The 19,725-nt window shown below is 39.9% G+C and overlaps 2 protein-coding genes across 13 annotated transcripts in view; both read right to left on the reverse strand.

The window, feature by feature from the left end:
- Window positions 1–14,867, reverse strand: part of IMPG2 (interphotoreceptor matrix proteoglycan 2) — a 62,686-nt gene extending 47,819 nt beyond the window's left edge. For 5 of the 7 annotated variants that reach the window (XM_074811186.1, XM_074811168.1, XM_074811194.1 and 2 more), the window contains exons 1-3: window positions 10,384–14,867; window positions 8,906–9,166; window positions 720–886 (exon numbers count right to left, since the gene is read on the reverse strand). In XM_074811186.1, the coding sequence (XP_074667287.1) occupies window positions 720–886; window positions 8,906–9,166; window positions 10,384–10,489 (534 nt within the window). In that variant the 5' untranslated portion in view covers window positions 10,490–14,867. The remainder of the gene's footprint in view (window positions 1–719; window positions 887–8,905; window positions 9,167–10,383) is intronic. The other 2 variants (XM_074811178.1, XM_074811207.1) reach the window with 2 other exon arrangements.
- A 67-nt stretch (window positions 14,868–14,934) lies between these two features.
- Window positions 14,935–19,725, reverse strand: part of SENP7 (SUMO specific peptidase 7) — a 49,519-nt gene continuing 44,728 nt past the window's right edge. For all 6 annotated transcript variants that reach the window (XM_074811252.1, XM_074811231.1, XM_074811242.1 and 3 more), the window contains one exon: window positions 14,935–17,206. In XM_074811252.1, the coding sequence (XP_074667353.1) occupies window positions 17,069–17,206 (138 nt within the window). In that variant the 3' untranslated portion in view covers window positions 14,935–17,068. The remainder of the gene's footprint in view (window positions 17,207–19,725) is intronic.

Here is a 19,725-nt window from a genome sequence, read left to right on the forward strand (position 1 = left end):
TCATTTTTCATTTGAGATAGGCTTCTTTAGTTGAGCTTAATGCTCCTTATATTTGCTTTAAGCTAAAATAAGCTTGCTTCAACTGAAATAACGGCAAATATACTAAGATTTTCAGCAATTTTTTATTAAATTGTTTCACACTCATACTCTGATTTTAACCTCTGCAACTTCCCATGGTGACAATGTTATCAATCGCCTTCATAGGACACCAAAACATTTTATATTTACAGCCACACTCATTTCAGTCAGGCTGCAGTGCACAGACATCACAAACCTACAGCAACATAAAACATCAGACTGGTCATTTTGCCATACGCCTTGATAGCATCAGAAATACAGCTCAGAACTTCACGCTTTGAAGTGCCACTCGCACCGAAGGCATCTCCATGTGGCAGCGGGAAGGCTGCTGCACACCACAGGGGGCAATGAGCCACAGCCTGCCATGCTGCTTTTTCAGACAAGGGGTCTTAGACATCACCTACTGTCAGGAACATACCTATTGAAGACAATGTTCTCTTTGTCATCATTGCTTTTCCCTCCATCAGATCAGCTACAACTTTGGTTTTGGAACTGATCTCAGACCTATGGATCCAAGAGCTGGAATACTCATGCCTGTCCATTTTAAGGGCTGCACTCCTGCGATATGCCAAGCTGTGTGTTGCAGTGGGACATTATGCCCTTGCTCATGAGAAAACACCAACCGGGAGCTGCACACTCACCTTTACAATCAGACTCCGGTGTTCCTCAGACTGACTGAAGTTCGTGCCTATTTCAAAGATACTCATCATTCCTTCCTCACACAGGCTCATCCAGGTGCGATATTCTTCACGCTCTGGAAGCCTATCCCAGAATATCTTGAAGACCTCCCAGACTGTTTCCTGACACACTGTAGGCACAAGAAAGGTCTGGTGTTAGTACAATAGGAGTGCTTCCATGGCATGGGTGGCCAGGATAGTATTGTCCATATATTGTATGCTTTTCAGTAGATTAATATATAGAACACAATGACTAGACACCAACATGTAAATGTGTAAGGCATCAGAGAGGCTGACAATGAAGATCTGGTGGATCTTCCACACTCACAGTACTTCCCTCCCTGCTTTTTTCTCACTGAAGTAATTAATTGCTTCATTAAAGAGAAAAAGAAGAGAGCAAGAGAGATTGCACCTGTCTCCTAACAACCATTAAGAACAACAGTATTTTCACTGAATGAAACTGCCCTTGATCAGCGGGTCAAATTTTCAGAAAATTTAGAAAACCAAAATAGTATGGCAAATGTCCTCACAGAAAGTAGAGCTGGAGCTTCATTTGTAAGAATGATGGTGACACTGATCAAAGTTTTCGAGGCTCAGTCTGTAACAATTCCTTTAGACTCACCTTTACATGTAATTTAAAGTAAGTTTCAGAAATTATAATTGCATTAATAATTTGAAAAACAAGGCAGGATGATGACAACTTAATATGCCAAGAAATAAGTCAATCTCTAACCCTACTGTAATTATGCACTCAGAAAGAACTGGACAACTCTGACTGAACAGACAGTCTGCGAATTAAAGGTTAAATTATCCTTTACTACACCAGCTGCTTTAACCTCCCAGTCTTGCATGTGCTTTTTGCCAATCAGAGCAGTGTGTCACCTAATGTTCAAGCAAGAACCTCTCTGTGACCCGGGTTATCTGGAAGAGAGGAAGATTTATAGGATTCTTCTTGTGTCCTGGAAGAGAACAACGTTAAAAGGAGAACAACTCTAAAAATCACTCGCAGCAGATACCAGCCTGGAATAGTAGCAGACAAACCTGCTTTTGGGCCTTAATTGGATTTCACTACTTATATAGACACAGTTCAGCAGAGGAACGCTTTGCATTCAAGGGAAGGCCTTGACATCATAAGCAAGACCCAACAGGAGACTGACCATGAATCCATCTTCAGAAAGTAATTTTCTTCAGTCAGCTTAAAAATAAGCTCCAGGCTGCCAAAACCAGTACCTTACTGCTATTTCTTCTTGATGCTCTGTATTCTGAATTCCAAAATCATTTAAATGTACTTGTGTAAAACTTAACACACAGATCACATACAGAAAGATATCTTCATTCAATAGAGAGATGGGCATTTTTCTTAAATGCAGAGGCTTTATAAATAAGAGCCTTAAGGAACTGTTTCACATTCAGTTAGCACTCTTAAAGCTTCACTGATTCTGGCATGCTGGATGGTACCATGCAGAAACAGCTCTTTTCTCCACCCCAAATTTCAGTTTATCAGAGCAGTTGAGACCATTTCTTCATTGTGGAACTCTACAGATACACAGATAGCTCTCATTTCCATGCCACACTGCTTACTGATACCCTACACAGAGATTAGCCTTAGCTCATTGATATGTATGACTAGAGAAGAGTCCTCAAACTCTGCATTATTAACTGTCAGTAGTACATGACTGCTCTAGCACCCCTCCAGCTTCCATGTTGTTATCTGTAAGACACAGTAATTAGGTAAGGAGTATTGGAGATGCTTCCAATCATTTTTGCTTATGCATCTTTATTAATCAGAAATAAACAGCCAAATTTACAAGCATCCACGCACCCTCTCAGGTTTCCCCTCAAGCTGTGCTCGCTTCCTCAGTGGCTGAGGAAGCAAACTCTTTGAGGCAGGGACCACTTTTCTATATGACCTCTGCACAGACCTCAGGCAATGAAGCCATAATCCTGCTCTGGGATTTCTGCTGTAGTACTAATAAGCTTCCTGAAGCAGAATGACATCTGTAGTATCCTCTCTACCATCCTACTCAGAAGAGTTGGGTATCCAGGAAAAGACCAAAGTCCAGTGTCAAATCCAGACACCTACACTAAGGAATACGCTTGCTGTCATTTCTTTTGGCAGTACTTGTATCCTGCATTCTGACTAATGGATCTTTCACTCCAGGTGCAACATTCTACAGCAACGATCCTGCAATTAAATTATTCCCTGTGGCTGGGATAAGTCTTCAGCAGGCTGAAGGTAGGAGCTGAAGCTATGGCAATAGCGTGCAAATACATTGCAGTGACACTGTCTAATTCTACAGTTTTCAAATGGCAACAAGCAAAGGACTGGCTTTCCAGTTGCAAGTAATAATTGGCAGTAATAATTGAAGGCAGTTTTCCTTAATGCTCTTAAATAAGTTTAATCTCTTTTTAAAATAAATGTGATGAGACAGTGTCTTGCCTGAATACAAGCTGCTACTGTATGAACAGTTGTCCCAGTCACCTCCCAGTAGATCAAGGATTTGTTGTGTGTCCTTTCATTTGGAATTAGACATCCCATGGAATTCTAGTCCCAAAGGTTTCGTGCCATCTGTGGGTTCCAAGCCCATTAATGAGACCTAAGCTGTCAGAACAGGGTCACATTTTCTGTGGAAGGAGGAAAGGGGATGCAGATAAGGAGTCACATTCTGTTCTCTCTAGCCTGTGTCCTATCTCGCCATTTCCACTGCAGTGAGCAGTAACAACTTGGACAACATGGTACAAATTGCTTCCTTATTCAGAAAGAAAAGGCTGGCCCATGTCTTCCTCCTGGGTAGTCTGAGAGATGTTAGTTCTGACACACAGGGAGGGATGAAAAACTCCAGGCAAAAATCTACCAAAACTGCCCTTTAAACACCTCTGTCAGCCTTGCCCAGGAAACTGCATCCTCAGCCACGGTGAGCTGCTTGCCACACACAGTCACCCCGCAACCTTGTTGACACGCAGTCTGTCTTGTCATTGTCCTGCTTATTCCAACTAGCCAGTTTGTAAAGCAGGGGATTGCTCTACAGGATAACCCAGGCTGTAAGGGCTCAGCCTGAGAACCAACCCCAGGCATGCTTACCTATACGGTGTTCAAGAGCAAATTCATAGCCTGGCTAAGAAAAGGAGCAATTTTGTTTCAGTCTTTATTTCTCATACACCTTTTCAATATTTTGTAGTTAGATGAGAGTTGCCACTCCAAGCACAGAAAAAGAACAGCACAGTCTCTTCAGTGTGGTTCACATCATGCTCATGTAAACAAAGAGAGAAGCATGACTATCTCCCATCTCTCCTTCAGGTATGTCAAAGAGGGAGCCAGTTCTTACCATGGCTTCATTGATGTGGCCACCCAGAGAACTGGAGAGACACCACCTTCACAGTGCACTCAAGTTCTCTAATAAATGTGATTAACCTTCCTTTAACTCGAAGGTGGAGCCCAACCCTGTGGCGGGTTTTCGACTATCTGCTGGCAAGGGAGGTTTTTCAAAGTTTCTTGTTTCTTATCAACAATTCCCGTATAAGAAAAACATGTTTTTCATAACTAGATTATAAGCATTCTGGCACTCTGTAGACAACAATTGGAGACATAAAAATGTAAACAAAGTTGAACAGGACTTAACTGGCAGCTTCAGTAAATGACTGTATTTTACTGTATAAAAATAATTCACTATCTTTCCTTTCTGACCTTCCAGCAATTTACCAGTGTCTGTGTCACATATACTATCTATATATGCTGACAATAAATGAAGAAACTTTTGACTAATAATTAAAATAGCAGCTCCTTGAAACCAAAATAGAAAATAAAGGAAAATGAGGGGGTGAGGGGGTGGAGAACGTGATGGGGCAACACCAAACAGTTTTACCAGTAAGCTGTTTGACTAGCAATGTAACTTCGAATTTTAAATATAAAATGTTCAATGTAGATAAGGAATGGAAAAAAATTGTAGCATCAGAGCTTACAATAAATTGACAGTTCAGAGTTATGACTGAAGCTGCTTACTTAATACAATATGCTGTGTTAACATACTCCATCTATTAAGTAAAATAAATCTGCTGTACAGGCTTTGCGTTATGATCTCTTCCAGGAATTGGGTTTCTAAGGCTAGCTACAAAACCCTTAAAAACCAACCAAGCAAGCAGCCAGCGCTGCCAGGATCTGGAAGGAACTGCTGAGCAGACCCAGCAGGGCTGCCACATGCCACCCGAGTGGCAGATCAGCCCTCAGGGCATGTGAAAAGAGCCTGTCTTTATGGCTAGATCTCATGGCAGACTTTCACTAGCCTGCTACAGGGGTAGCCACAGGCACAGATATATGGGACAGCATTAGCAACACCAGGCCCGGGAGGAGACAGGATTTGCGATGAGGCCTCTAATCCCTGGCAAACAATGCTGATTAAAAGCATCATAAAATCGAGATCAAGCTTTTAAGGCAGCAAGCTAAGAGCCTTGAAGGTACACGTGGGTAGGAAGGTAAGCTCCTCTAGAAAATTACTTCTTTCATCCCATGGCTGCAGTAATAAATAACTCGTATTTTAATGTAACTGATCTCTTGGCTACTTTGCAGTTTTCCTCTGAAGAATTCAAATGTTGGGAAAATGAAGACTTATGACATAGAAAGGCTCCCTGCTACAGAGATGTGATCATTCCAGCTGTCTACAGGAAACGAAGGAGGTATACAGAAGACATATAACTGACACAATCAACCAGAATTCAAACCAAGAATGCAACCCAGATCGCTTATTCTGTAGTTTTTCTCCAAAGCACATTTTGCATGCATATACTACATTTTGCATGTAGTCAATCCTGAAATGCTTCAGAAATTAAAGTCACTTAACTCATCCTTGAGATAATCATCTTCAAGGTGAGAGAGGAGATAGGAAAAATTGGAAGATCAGCATGTTGGGCCCATGCCCTTGTGCGAACTTCCACTTGAGCAATGTATCATAGGCACTTAGAGTAGGCAAGTCTTGACTTTTCAAGGCCGTAACAGGTATCAAAGGCTGCCTCAGAAAGCCAGACATGTAGTAGGACCGTATGAATCCCAGCATATCTATTCAGAAGCCAAGAAGCCCAGTCCTTGGGAGCTTACCTGCTTTAAATGCAGTGTTTACACTCGATACTTGATGATAATAATAATAATAATGGAGAATATCCTGAAAAGCTTAAAATAAATTTTTTCAGCCAAAAGAAATCCACACAGGCAGGCACAAGCTCTTTTCAGTCCTATAAATCTGCAGGAAGGGGTGAAGTAAAAGTTTATTTGAAGCTTCCTTTCCTAAAGATTTCTTCATTGTTTTTAAAACCTCCAGCTAAGATTTGTGATGAGATGATACCTCTCCCTCTCTCTGTCTCTCAGAAATTCTCCTGTATGGCTTCCTCTCATGCACCTGGGTAGGATACAGCATCTCTGTGGCTCCAGCTTTACCATTCAGGATGCATTTATCTCTCAAATGGGAGACAATTAGCCTATTGCACTCAGTCTGTACTCAGGGATTTCTCAGGTTAACAGAAGGGGCACCACATGACAGCACTGGGCACCTAAGTAGGGGGTAGGGTGGCTTTCTGGTCATTTGTGGGCAGTGCTGGACTTTAATCCCAGCTAAATCCCATTAGTGCTTCTCAGGAGTTGAATTGTGTACGGTGGCTAGGAGCACTGAATCAGGCTGAATATTCTATTTTGAGGCAACATGAGGCCAATTCCTTCTCCTCTCTAACAACTTCTGCACAGCTGAATGGCTTAATTGCAGTGAGTTTTGATAAGGGAGACTGACAGACACCTCCTAAGAGATCTTTCCTGGAAAGACTTCCTTAGCACTCACTAAACAAATTAATATACACACGAGCAGAAAATCACCTATTGCTGAAATGCTGCTGTGTATGGCCTATAATATAGCAACCCTTGAACAATACACACAACAATCAGGATTTTAAATTAAAATATTTTAATGTCAGTTAGCTAATCCACATGAAAGACTTTTTCTTTGAACACTAACATACTAAACTCTAGCACATAAACTACTCTCACCAGTAATATTTCAGTAACTGCCAAGGAATGTCTTTCATGTGAAAAGTCAAACTTTTTAGAAGCATATGCTGACAGCTAAAAATTCAAATGTAGAGGGACATAGAACTAGACCTTCTACAAACACACTTCAAAAATTTATTGGCTGAGTATGAGCAATGCATATTATGTGTCAGGGATGAGGGGGAAACATCACTCAGCCAGACATGTTATTTATTGTAAGCTTGTTTAGCCAGATACTTTTTATGACTTCTGACTGTTTGCTTTCATCATTATTCAGCAAGATTTGAATTCCTTGTAACATTTAGGATTTCAGCATCAAATTAATTCTGTGTGCAGAACATAGCATCAATATTTCTAACGCTTCAGTAAACAGAGTTGAAATTACCCAAGAAAGGGGAAAATGAGAAAGCTCAGTGCTATGCCCAAGATTACCAAATCTAGGGATTATAATCATACATAGAACTTCATTCCTGAGAAATACCTTTTTTTCTTCCAAAAGTTCCAAAATGTCTTTGTCTCTCATCAGCTATGACACACTAGAATACAGTCTACTTCCTTCTTTGGTCAGTACCTTTAAACACCCTCTTTAGATTTGCAGCTTTATCTGAAGCTCTGGCTGACAAAAACAGTTCTGGCAGAGAGACTATCTGATCTACTGCTGTGAAAAGAAGATGTACTCACTGATGAGCATACACTGAATTGTTTAAGACAGTGGATGACAGTAGGAAAAAATGTAAACAGATTTTAGGAAAGGTAGCCACCAGAGTAATTACATCTCGGAGGTGGCAAAGAGCAGCAGTATTAATCCTGAGCCATGCTGTCAAAATCCAGCAGCCTTTGTTTTACCCAATTAACAGGCAAAGGATAGGGAAATGGTGCAAGCCACACTACCTTGCAATCCTTATCTTGTTTCTCTTTTACTGGCTAATTCAACTTCCAAGTCTACTACCCTTCTGTACCTCTATCACGGATAACTGAGGGGTGACTGCAGTTAAAGCACATACTATGGATTCGTTTTGAGCAAAACAAAGAACAATTGAGTGTTACTGGGTGGATATAAACAAGAAGCTTGCAACGCCTGTCAAAACTGTCTGCATGACCATCAATGTTGACATCCCTCACAAGCTGGGTACAATTCATACTTGAACGAGGCTCTGATCCCATATAATTCCACTTTTTTCTCCAAATACCCTCTTTTATGTTTACTTTTATGCAGACACTCAGCAACTCCCAGTTTTAATTGTTTTTCACTGCTTTAAGTGAATAAATTGAGTTACCAGTGGGAGTTTCTTCTATAGGCAATCCAAAAAGTCTCATTAAATATGAGTCTCTGAACACCTTTCCTTCTCCTTTAAGTGACAGCAGCTCTTTCCCATTTTTACCAATTATGTGCAAAAATGTTAAGACACTATTGTTTGAATGCTACAATACAGAGACACAAAAACACCAGAAAGTGCTGCATGACCTTGGACGTCCCATTCCAATGGTGTCAGACAGAAAGGTTTGAAATACATCATATAGCTGTAATATTTCATCACATGAAAGAAGGCCTTACTGGGAATATTTCAGCTTTTCAGAGAAAGCTCTGTCACACCAACATCTACACCTTAAAAGAAAGGCTTCATCTCTATTGTACTACAGCCTGATACACAGAGATTGGCTTTCCAGACAGAAGACACAACGCTTTGCACAACAAGCCATAGCTAAAAGTCACATGGCTGAGACACCAATGTCTCAGACTTTAATCTTTTCTGAAAGATCCCTCACTGAATTCTACTAGAATTTGAAGAACACTAAACAAAACCAGTAAGCTCTGTCATTTAGCTAACCTGTACATAACACCTATTTTTCTTAGCATTCAAATTTTTCTATGAGAAAGGATTAGTAATTATTAAACACTAACTGTGGTTTTAGGGACTGAGAGTTTTTATGATATACGAGTGTAACCAGAAGGTGTTTTTTTAGTTCAGAACAGCTCTCATAAGGAAGATTATCATAGAAAACTAAGTTTCTTGGGTGATAGTGTATTTCCTATGGCCTAATACTTACGTTTAAAAGCTTAATCTATTTTTTTTCATAAATAGGTGTTCTTTGTCAATTACGCATGAGATGTACATTCACTTACCTCTGAGTCTGAAATATTTCAGATGGTTGGCAATAGCCTGTTCAACAGATTCATCAGGGCAGATCTTAACTCCAGTGGGAAACAGAATGGACCGCTTCCTTCGTAACAGCAAAGGCTTGTTGACCTGTTCAGCCTTCACGATGCCATTAAGCTTTTTCAAATCAGGAGGCAGAGAAGGGTTTGCTAACTGCCAGCTACTGAGCTGAGAGGTTGGTGAACCACCTTTAGCCTGTCCTCCTTCTGTAGCTGAATAACCTTCTGCTGTAAAATTAAAACCACACATAAATTTCTCAGATGGGATAGTGATGCAGTCATATGTATCTCAATACCATTGCTCTGGTCTCTTAAGGATGTAACTGTGCTTTTTTCTGTCGTCTATATGACTGTATTATTATAAACAACCTTAAGGTCTTTACAGCATCCCATCAAATGGTAAAACAACCTAAAGCTCTAACCCTTTGAATGCTAATATTTTGTGTTTAACTTCCCTTCTGTGATTTGGCTTAAGTCAGCAGGACTGTATTTGTGAATAAGCATGTATTTAGAAACTTTCAGGGCCAGAAATTAAATAAGTAATTAATTAAGAACTCCCCTTATTCCATACTTTCTTTCCACAAGAAACAATTATATCCCTTGCAAAAGGAAAAAAAAGGCTCATCAGCTTTAGTTTTTTTTAAAATTCCCTCTTAAGTTAGTTGTTCCACATGACTCCAGAGGAAATGTTACAGCTAAGGGGAGAATGTGTCTATTTGGTTTTAGTCTGACAGTCTAATTCTCTATCCTCCACAGTCAGCAGTCAGCTAATCTGAAATTAGTTAATTCAACTTTCTTCTTTTACTTTTTCCCCAGAAAACATGCCTGAAGAAGAATCACAATGAACCATTTATTAGAGAAAAAACAGTAATAAGTGTTCGTCATTTTTCATCCCACAGATTATGATTTTATTCTGCAACTTCAAAGTCAATAGCACCTTTTGACTTTGATGACTGAAAGACAAAGAACGTGGCTATTTTCATGGTATATTAATAGTCATCTCTAGTGTGGAAGACCTCCATCAGAGGGAGAAAAGAACATTAAAAAAGGTCAGTAAGGCAAAAGCCCCATCTTTACCCAAACTGACCCATCTTCAGTGTCCATAAGCAAGAGACAGAACTTCACTTTTTAAGATTTAATACAAAATTATTAAGGAAAAAAGTACCAAGTAAAAAACTTACCAGTATTTAATGTCTCTCAAAGTGGGAGAAACTTGCCTCCTGTAGCTACATTCTACACTTAAACCAGCATAAATGTACAGTAATACCTCCTAGAAATCACACTAAGTATTCCATATTTACACGGATATCATGGCACAGATTTGACCAAACATTTCTCTGTATTAGCTCCCTTTGTTATAATTAAAGCAGAGAGGTACTTTTATTTCTACACACTGCCATAGGTAAACTTTGAAAACAAGAATATAAATAAGATTTCTGCATTACCTGCAATTATTTGAAGATCGCTTTTAATCATTCCCAAAACCAGAAGGCAAAGAAAGATTTTCCAAATGAAACCAAACATACTTATTTGTGTCAAAAAAAACAACATGCAAGGGAAAAAAAATAAAAGAAAATCCCTTTTAGCAAGAGAGCTGTTGTCTTTAAGGTATCCTTGAACCAACCAAGAGCATTGTCCTTCTTGAAAATATCTTGACGTCACATATAATTATCTTTGGAAAAAACATTAGGTAAAAAAAATCAACCAAGACATCCTAGGAATGTTCTTTTCAAAGGCAGTATTCTGCTTTAGTGAAGAAACAAGAAAAGGTGATGGAAGTAAATTCCTTGGAGCTAGCAGATGGACTGACACAATTTTTTAATTTTAATCTGGCCAGTTAAGCTCTTTACCAGAGCTGGTCATACCATTAACAGACTCCAAACAAGGACAGCACCTTTCACATTTAATTAACCATGTTTTTTCACTGGCCTTTCAATTTCTGCCCTTTTTTAAAATCATGCTGACCATAAAACATCACAGGGAGCATGCTAGTCTCCAGTGGAAGGTCTCAGTGTGTTTTATCTTCTGCTTGTACAAATATACGTATCTAAAAATGCACTGACTCACTTAAAACACCAATGCATATGTAGATAACACCAAAGCAACCTTTCTGTAGGACTGTTTCTTCTGGTGACAGACCTAATATAGCCCTTCTGCATGAGTTTGTGCTAAAGGAAAATTTCTTGTGCTGTTACACCACTGTCCCTCGCATCCCAGAAGCGGTGCTGCCCCCAAAGGTAAAGCCAGGGAAAGTTGAGATTCTTTCATCTCTGTTCAGGTATTATCTAAACATGAGCAGTAGGAACAAATTAGTACGGATACCTGAAGAGATGACCAGCTAAGAACAACTGCAGAAAGAACAAAGTGCAGGGGAAAGCAGGAGCACTCTCAGCTCCCCTCCTGTCCAGGGTCAGCCCATTGTGGAAACGTGTATGGAAGCTGTCCTGCAATGGCAGACTGCATCCAGACCACTAAAAAACCCCGCTCCTGGGTGGTGTTACTCAGGACTTGCTGGTTACTGCGTTGAGATCAATCTGAGCAAACTGCTGGTTTGTCTGGAGTGACTATTTTTGGGAGTGGTTTTGCGTGAGTATTTCAAAGCTGGATTCCCAAGGCTTCTCAGATGATGGTCTGCAGAGTGTTTGCACAGAGCTCCTTAGGTATACAGACACCTCTCTTCTAGCTGCTCTGCTGAACTCCCAGCAATTCAGATAACACTGGTAATTCCTGATATTACACAGAGGACACTCACAGAAATCAAAACCACCTTTGTTTTTAGGCTCTGTCTTCTGACATCTAACAGACTCTAGTTGTTATTTTTCAGAACAACAACATATTTTCCTTGTTTTTTTCCCCACAAAACTACTCAGTTACACTTTAAGTTAAACCACTGAGCTGCTCTAACACTCCCAGTTTTCTTAGAATCAGACATTTTTGGATCTATCAAACCAGCACTGTTCACCTAGGCTGGCTCTGTCAAGCTAACTACAATACTGGCAGCAGCACCAAGTGCGGTACACCACAGTGGAGCTGTAAAGTGAACAGTCCTGATGATCCGAGGTACAGGAACAACATTACACTGGTGCCCATAAACTGTTTCAAAAGTTCTATTCAGCATCTCTAGGTAGACAGAGCAACTTTTGAGGCTGGATTGTGATCCCGGATTCAAAACAGCCCAGCCTTTTTTTTTAAATCCTCTGCAGAGACTGGTGCTTTCAATGTTGTGAACGTTTTTGATTGCATTACCCTGCAAAAATGCAACTGAATCAAGATTAGAAATACTATACATGCTTATAAAGGCAATGGCTAACTTACCTCAAGAATCATGACAACTAATCCTTTTAGAGAAAATTCTCAGAATACACGTGCTTCAATAAGAGCATGAAACCCAGTTAGAAGTTTTCCTGGAGTGTCTTCATTTTATGGCATTGCTGTTTTTTTCATCAGCAAACTACTCAGGGGCACTCAGAAAGTGAATAGCATAAAAACTACCTGCTTTATATCTCTGTCAAAATTTGTTTTCTATGGTATAGCTATGTCAGCTTCTGTGTGATAAAATATTTTAAACATTTAAATTCAGTTCTATTAATATTAGTCTAAGCTATCAATTTTAATTTCAACACTGATTTCAGCACTAAAATTTAGACTTGCAACAGCTGAAAATCTCCTACTTTACAATAACAAAAGGCATAACTAAAAGCACAATCGTCATTTAAAGTTTCCTAAAACAAGCAAAACAACTCTCGCAATAGATTTACAAAACAACTTTGGAAAGTTAACTCCTCTCTTGATTTGACTAAAAGCCTTTACAATAATACTTTGCATCAGAAGAGGCATAATTTTTCATTTCCAGCAGCCAAATTGTATCTGTTGTATTCAGGAAAAATATATTCTTGCTGGGGAAAAAAAAGGTGACATAACACGCCAAGCTCACATCAGTACCTCCAAAAAAAAATTTTCTTCCAATTTGTCTTTCTGAAAAGAAAGGACATGCACTTTCATATAACAAATGTGATAACCTGAATTATGGTTCTCTACAAGGGTAATGGTCGCTGAAATTCTGCTACAGCACACACACTGTTCTAAATAACTGTTTTTCAAATGTAATTTGTTCAAAAAGCTAAATCCATTCATCTGTAACTAAGAAAAATGCAAAATAAACGTATACTTTAATGAAAATGTCTCTAATGAAGAACCACATGATGGCAGGCACTCCCTGTCTCCAAACTCACACAGCTTAATACCACCGTTATAAATTGTCTCCTGCGACCGGACTACCGCAACTGACTTTATGGCATTTGACAGGATTCACCAATAAAATTCCCTATCAGTTTAACTGAGACGATTAGGTAAGACAAAGCCTTTCCACATGTTCAGTTTCTGTGGCTGCTGTTCCCAACCATTTCACCATTACCACTTCTTCCCTGTGCTCCTGGAGAGTTCTCTGGTGAACCTTCTGCCAAGAACAAGCAAGGTCTGAGGCTGTTCAGCCTTTCCGCTGAGCAAATTCAGCCCACCATAGCCTGTTGTACTGCCATCTCTTCCATCACGCAGTATTGTAAAGTATTCGGAGAAAAAAAATCAGGAAGTGAGGTCAACCCAATTAATCTAACACTTCATTATCTACTCTGTCCATGTAACAAACCTGTTCTCAGCATTCCTCCTTTTCTGAACTGTTGATCAGAGAAGTATCTCTTACCTTGTTCAATGGCCAAAGATGATCCCGGTGCACGTGCTTCATCTTTAAACAGTGCTTCCAACAGTGTTCCAACTTCAGTTTGGTTGGACAGAATTATTGCTATTGATCGTGGTTTTATTCAACCATTAATGGAAACATTTTCAATCCTGAGACCTTTCAAGTCTGATTCTACAATTCCTGCTTTTCCATCTGGAAACCAGAGTCTTTTTTGGGGTCAGGGTTGCCAGAAGCAATATTCTGCTTCCCTGCCATCATCAAGATAAAAGTGTTACTATTGTGGCTTTTAAGTCTTTATTATTTTGTAAATTGTAGTACTTGCTGAGTACTGCAAGCTCATTTCACGGTCAAAATCGAGGAGGTAAGTCCCACAAAAGGACAGATGGACTGCAATGAATCTATGCCTGCAATTTCAGAGGAAAAACACAGTCCACAGATACTTTTAAAAAAGCTCACTTGGAGTTTCATGATTCACTTCTCCAGCTCTTGATGAAAACTAGGGGTTTTTTATATTTATCCTTGAAGATTTACTTCCTACAAGTTACTTCTCTTCCACCATGCTGCTTGTGTCATGCTTCCCAACAGTACCTGAAATGGATCTCCATGACTCAGATTTCTTTATGGAAACCAGTTTCTGGTCCCACACAGCCAGAATGTAGCAGTTTCTTTTAAAGAAACTGAGAGCTACATTTAACTCTTTTAGTATAACTCATTGCCTTGAAACCAAAGTTACAGTGTAGGGTAAAGAGCCTCACAAAGATTGATTTGCTTTGAAGTATCACACCACTCCACCATTTCAACTAAACAGGGATTAATACAGGAAATGGAGATGCAGGAGATGTGCAAAAAGGTCCCTGAGTCAGTCTGGTGCCTTACAGATGTTAAAAGTTATCTTGGGGTAGTTCTAGCAACTAAAAAGGAAGCTCATCACTTTATCCACAGACACTTCCTAGCATTCACCACATATCTGCTAAATGCAAATGGATGGAATGGGGTGGGTTGTGGCTAGTGGTCTAAGGTATTTCCCAGCCTAGTCAAGACTCTTAGCCTAACTACAGAAAATAGTAACTGTAAGGCTCTTGAGTCAAAAAGCAGCCTTGCTTGCCACAAGAAGCTGTGAATTAACTGCATGCAGAGTTTACAAGGACTGGAGAACAAATAATCACTTTGATACAAATTTGGGTTAAGAGCCATATACTGTGTATATACCTTAAAAGCAGTAAGGTGGCCTATCTTACGTTTAGCTCACTGGCTACTTGTGACAGCTGGGAAAAGAATGGTAACAATCACATTCAGCAACTTCTGGAGATAATTTTAATATCAAATGTATTGGCATTCTCATAGCACATGTCTAACAATTCTACAAAGGCAATCCTTTAACCTTATAAAACCAATTTAGAAAAGTTTATACATAACTTTTGCTTTTAAATATCTATAAACCAATCTAAAAAAAAGAACAAATTACTTTATGATAAAAACTATCTTTACCATAAGAAAAAGACCAAGCTATTTTTCATAAGGGAACACTGAAAATATTCATCACTTAAAAAGGTGTAGAGAAAGGGCACATATTTCCACATTTTAGCTTTCATCTGTCTTACAATAAATACAGAGATTATCCCTGTAAGTAATGCTGATGATGTGATTTAGGTGAAGAAAGCCACAAAATCTCTGGGATGAGGGGGACAGATGGCGAGGGGGTAGTGACAAACTACAGAATTAAAGTAGCAACAAAAGAGAAAAAAAACATACAGTAATTGTACTAGGCTGCTCACAGCTATACAGAAGGTAACTGTGTTACAGCGAATTATTTTGTTTTAAAATTGCCTCCCTTCTCCAGAAAGAATGCTTCCTGGTTTGAGAAACAATGGTGGGTTCTTTTTTTTTTTTTTAATGACTGTACAGAACCTGAAGTAATAACTGGACTTTCCAAATGCTAGGTTTCAGAGTTGTCCTGAGGGAAGGGGCCCTGAGAATTCTGCAATGACATTAAAATGTTCGCATCTTTAGGTTGCCCTAAGTTTTTATTTAAACTCTCTAGCCTAGTTCCAGCTTTAAAGGCTCTGGTTTTGTAGATATGTTTATGACACAGGTGGTTTTGGTGGTTATCTGACACATGGTCCCTTCTGAAGGGTGGGATGACACTTAAGTTTACTTACGGTGGGGACCAGGAGAAAGCATCCTCTTAAAACAGTCACCTTCTATTGTGCAGTAAGTACAGAAAAAAAGTCTGCACATGTTAAAATGTTATTAAAGTTTTATGTGATCACTGTTTGAGGAAAAACTACATAAATACATACTAAGACAACGATAGACTTGTGCTTGTTTATCAAATCAAGTCTGAGTTCATACACTCAAATTCAGGCATCTTTACTCAATTCTCCTAAGCAAAGTATAAATCCTGTTTGTCTTATATGCAAATTACATATCTTAAAGACATATTATATATAACATAATGACCTTTTTGAATTAAAATGGCCTTATTTTTCAGTAAAACACCTCAAACTTTTGAGGTTGTTGAGACACAACCTGCTTGCTTTTCTAATGCAAGTGATGCCGTAAGATTCACAGGAATAACTCCCAAAAATAAGGCAAATAGGATTCAAAATCTACTGTCTACATGTATTGTATTGGCATGTACTTTGACAGCAAGATTTCTTCTAAAATCTGGTAAGAAAAAAAAAAATCACAGAAAATACTTTAAAAATATCCACTCTTGACTTTAAAGGATTTCAATGGTCACTCTCAAGCAAATGTCTTCCACTCGTGGAAATAAATTTTATGATGAAAATGCTAGGGAGGGGAAAAAAATTAAAGAAATCAAAACTCAGTAGCCTCAAAACTTGGCAGAATTTTCTGACACATGCAGACTACTTCTGTATATAATCAGAAACAAAACAAAAAATACATCTCTAAAGAGAGTCAATATTAGATCTTAAATTAAAACAATACATAGTATTCATTCTATCTGTATGAGCTGCAAAATCAAGAGACATAGTATAGGGTCAAAATCCTGTTTCAGGCATGACTCCTACGTGATCATCTGTGTTTACGTAGAATTGTAAAGAACAGGCTCCAAATATTTTTATATCCCTGTGGCACATACCTGTACGCAGCTTTCATATTCCAAGTAAAGAATCCATTAGCGATCCATATGTATTAACTTTAACTTACATATTTACACTTTATCTACAACCTTCTCCTTTCCTCCCCACAACTGCATTCTATGACTACACAACCCAAATGAAAAAAAAGTTCTTTGAATAAATACAAACTGAACAAACAAAATACTTCTTGTGGGGTTTTTTGTTGGTTGTTTTTTGGTGTTTTTTTTTTTCTTCCTTGCAAGGCAGAAAGAGCCCAAATGCTGCTAGGCAGAGTTCCAGTTACTTTATACAGCAGTGTTCTTTGCCAGGTCTCATTTATTAGATCTATTAGCTGCTGCTGCCACTATGCTGTTGAAAGTGCAGTTGCAAGATCAGGTCTCGAATTTCTTCTCTTTTGGTTCTGATCACCTGACGAGGGAACCAATTCTCCAGATGCAGTGGCTGTTCAAAGTTAACTATGGGATTCTGGTAATAGAAAAAAGAACATTGACAACATGAATTTCCTAAAGTAACCTTCAAAAAGAGTTTCAAACCCTTCCATTACTGTTGAGATCAAGGAAGCACAAACAAGTTTCCATGAGACAGTGACAGGCTTCAAAGTCAAATTCCAGTTCTGCTATGGTCATCACGTATATACATACCCACAAGCTACTCATGGTAAACACCAAACAGGTTACCATCACTTCTCTTAAAGATACATCAATACAAACACATATTCAAGGCAGATTCCATGAGTTCTGATACAATTAGTCATACTCTTGATATCTACCAAGGGACAGACGCACTTTGGTCACAAAACACACAGGTACAGTCACACTACAGGGAAGGATCAAGTATATAGCAGTTAAGCATGCTGAGGTTTTGTTGCTTCAGGCATGTGTGTTTATGTCATGAGCTGGTCAGTCTGATAGAAGACAACGAAAAAGCAAGAACACTGCTAGCAGTTTTAGCAGGACATGAGAAGGGGAGAATTCAGAACAAAAGAAGATAGCAAATTGAAATGGCTGAGAGATGCCGGCAGCTTTGGCAGTAAGACCACATATCCACATCTGATTTGCCAAAGCCAATTTTTTTCCCCTTTCCCTCTTCATTCTTTTGCCATGCATATATTTCACCTTCTCCTTCCTTTGAATAAAGCAGTATATAATAAATTGAAAAAGCAAAGTGAAAAACACATCATGATTTGTGGTCTGTGAGCCCTGGTATGTTCAGGACAAATTACAACCACCATGTGCTGGCCTTGCTTCTACAAGCAGAACATGACCCCAGTGTTAAGAGAATGGGCAGTTCAACAACATTGGTAAAGAATTTCATTTTCCACCTACACAAGAGCGCAACCTGTCTACCACAGAATCACAGAATGTTTGACGACTGAAGGAACTTCTGGAGGTCATCTGGTCCAACCCCCCTGCTCAAGTAGGGCCACCTAGAGCCAGTTGCCGGGACCACGTCCAGACAGCTTTTGAACATCTCCAAGGAAGGACACTCCACAAACTCTCTGGCCAAACTGTACTAGCATTTGGCCACCCTCACAGTAGTAAAAAAAAAAAAAAAAAGGCATTTCCTTATGTTCAGAGGGAACCTCCTGTGTTTTGGTTTGCACCTACTGCCTCTTGTCCTGTCACTGGGCACCTCTGAAAAGAGAGGGCTCTGTCCATTTTGCACCCTCCCTTTAGGTATTTGTACACATTGATAGGATCCCCACCGAGCGAAGCTTCCTCAGTCTGAGCTTTCTCAAACTTTCCTCACAAGAGAGATGCTCCAGTACCTTAATCATCCTTGTGACACTGCTGGACTTGCTCCAACAGCACCAACTCTCTCTCGTACTGAGGAGACCAGAATTGAACACAGTACTGAGGAGAGGGGAAGGGGAAGGATCACCTCCCTCGAACTGCTGGCAACAGTCCTCCCAACACAGACCAGCATACCATTAGCCTTCTTCACTGCAAGGCCACACTGCTGGCACTTGTTCAACTTGGTGTCCACCAGGACCCTTAGGTCATTTTCAGCAAAGCTTCTTTCCAGCTGGGTGACACCCAGCATATACTGGTGCCTGAAGTTGTTACTCCCTGGGCGTAGGACTCTACACTTCTTATTGGAGTTCAGGAGGTTCCTGTCAGCCCGTTCTCCAGTGTCTTGAGGTCCCTCTGGATGGCAGCATGACCCTCTGGTATCAACCACTCCTCCCATTTTTGTGTCATCTGTGAACTTGCTGAGGGTACACTCTGTCCCAACACCGAGATCATTAATGAAGATGTTAAACAGAACTGGAGCCAGTATTGAATCCTGGGGTACGCTGCTAGTTACTGGCTGCCAACTAGACTACTTGCCTCTGAACCCCCCCTCAGGACCCATCCAGTCAGCCAGTTTTCAATTCAATTCACTGTCTGCTCATCCAGCCCATACTCCACCAGCTTCTCCGTAAGGATCTTACGGGAGACAGTGTCAAAGGCGTTGCTGAAAACCAAGTAGACAATATTCACTGCTCTCCCCTCATCTACCAGGCCAGTCATTTCATCATAGAAGGTTATCAGGTTGGTCAAGCATGACTCCCTCCCGCCTTTGTGAATCCATGCTGACTACTCTCAATCCCCTTCCTGTCCTTCACATGTCTGGGAATGGTTTCCAGGATTAGTTGCTTCATCATGTTCCCAGGGATCAAGTTGAGGCTGACCAGCTTGTCACTCCCCAGGTCCTCCTTCCCGCCTTTTCTAAAGATAGGCATGAGACTTGCTTTCCTCCAGTCCTCTCCCGATTGGCACGACCGCTCAAAGATCATCAAGAGTGGTCTCACAATGATATCAGCCAGCTCCCTCAACACTCATGGGAGCATCTCACTAGGGCCCACAGATTTATGAATGTCCAGTTTTAAGCATTCTGTAGCCTGATCCTCTTCCAGCAGGGGTATGTCTTCCTTGCTTTTCCTTTTCCCTCTTCCTTCCTTTTCTCCTGTCTCTGGGGCCCAGGACTCCTGAAAGCCAATC

Source organism: Strix aluco, chromosome 2 (assembly GCF_031877795.1).
Source record: "Strix aluco isolate bStrAlu1 chromosome 2, bStrAlu1.hap1, whole genome shotgun sequence".
In the NCBI taxonomy this organism is placed as follows: domain Eukaryota; kingdom Metazoa; phylum Chordata; class Aves; order Strigiformes; family Strigidae; genus Strix; species Strix aluco.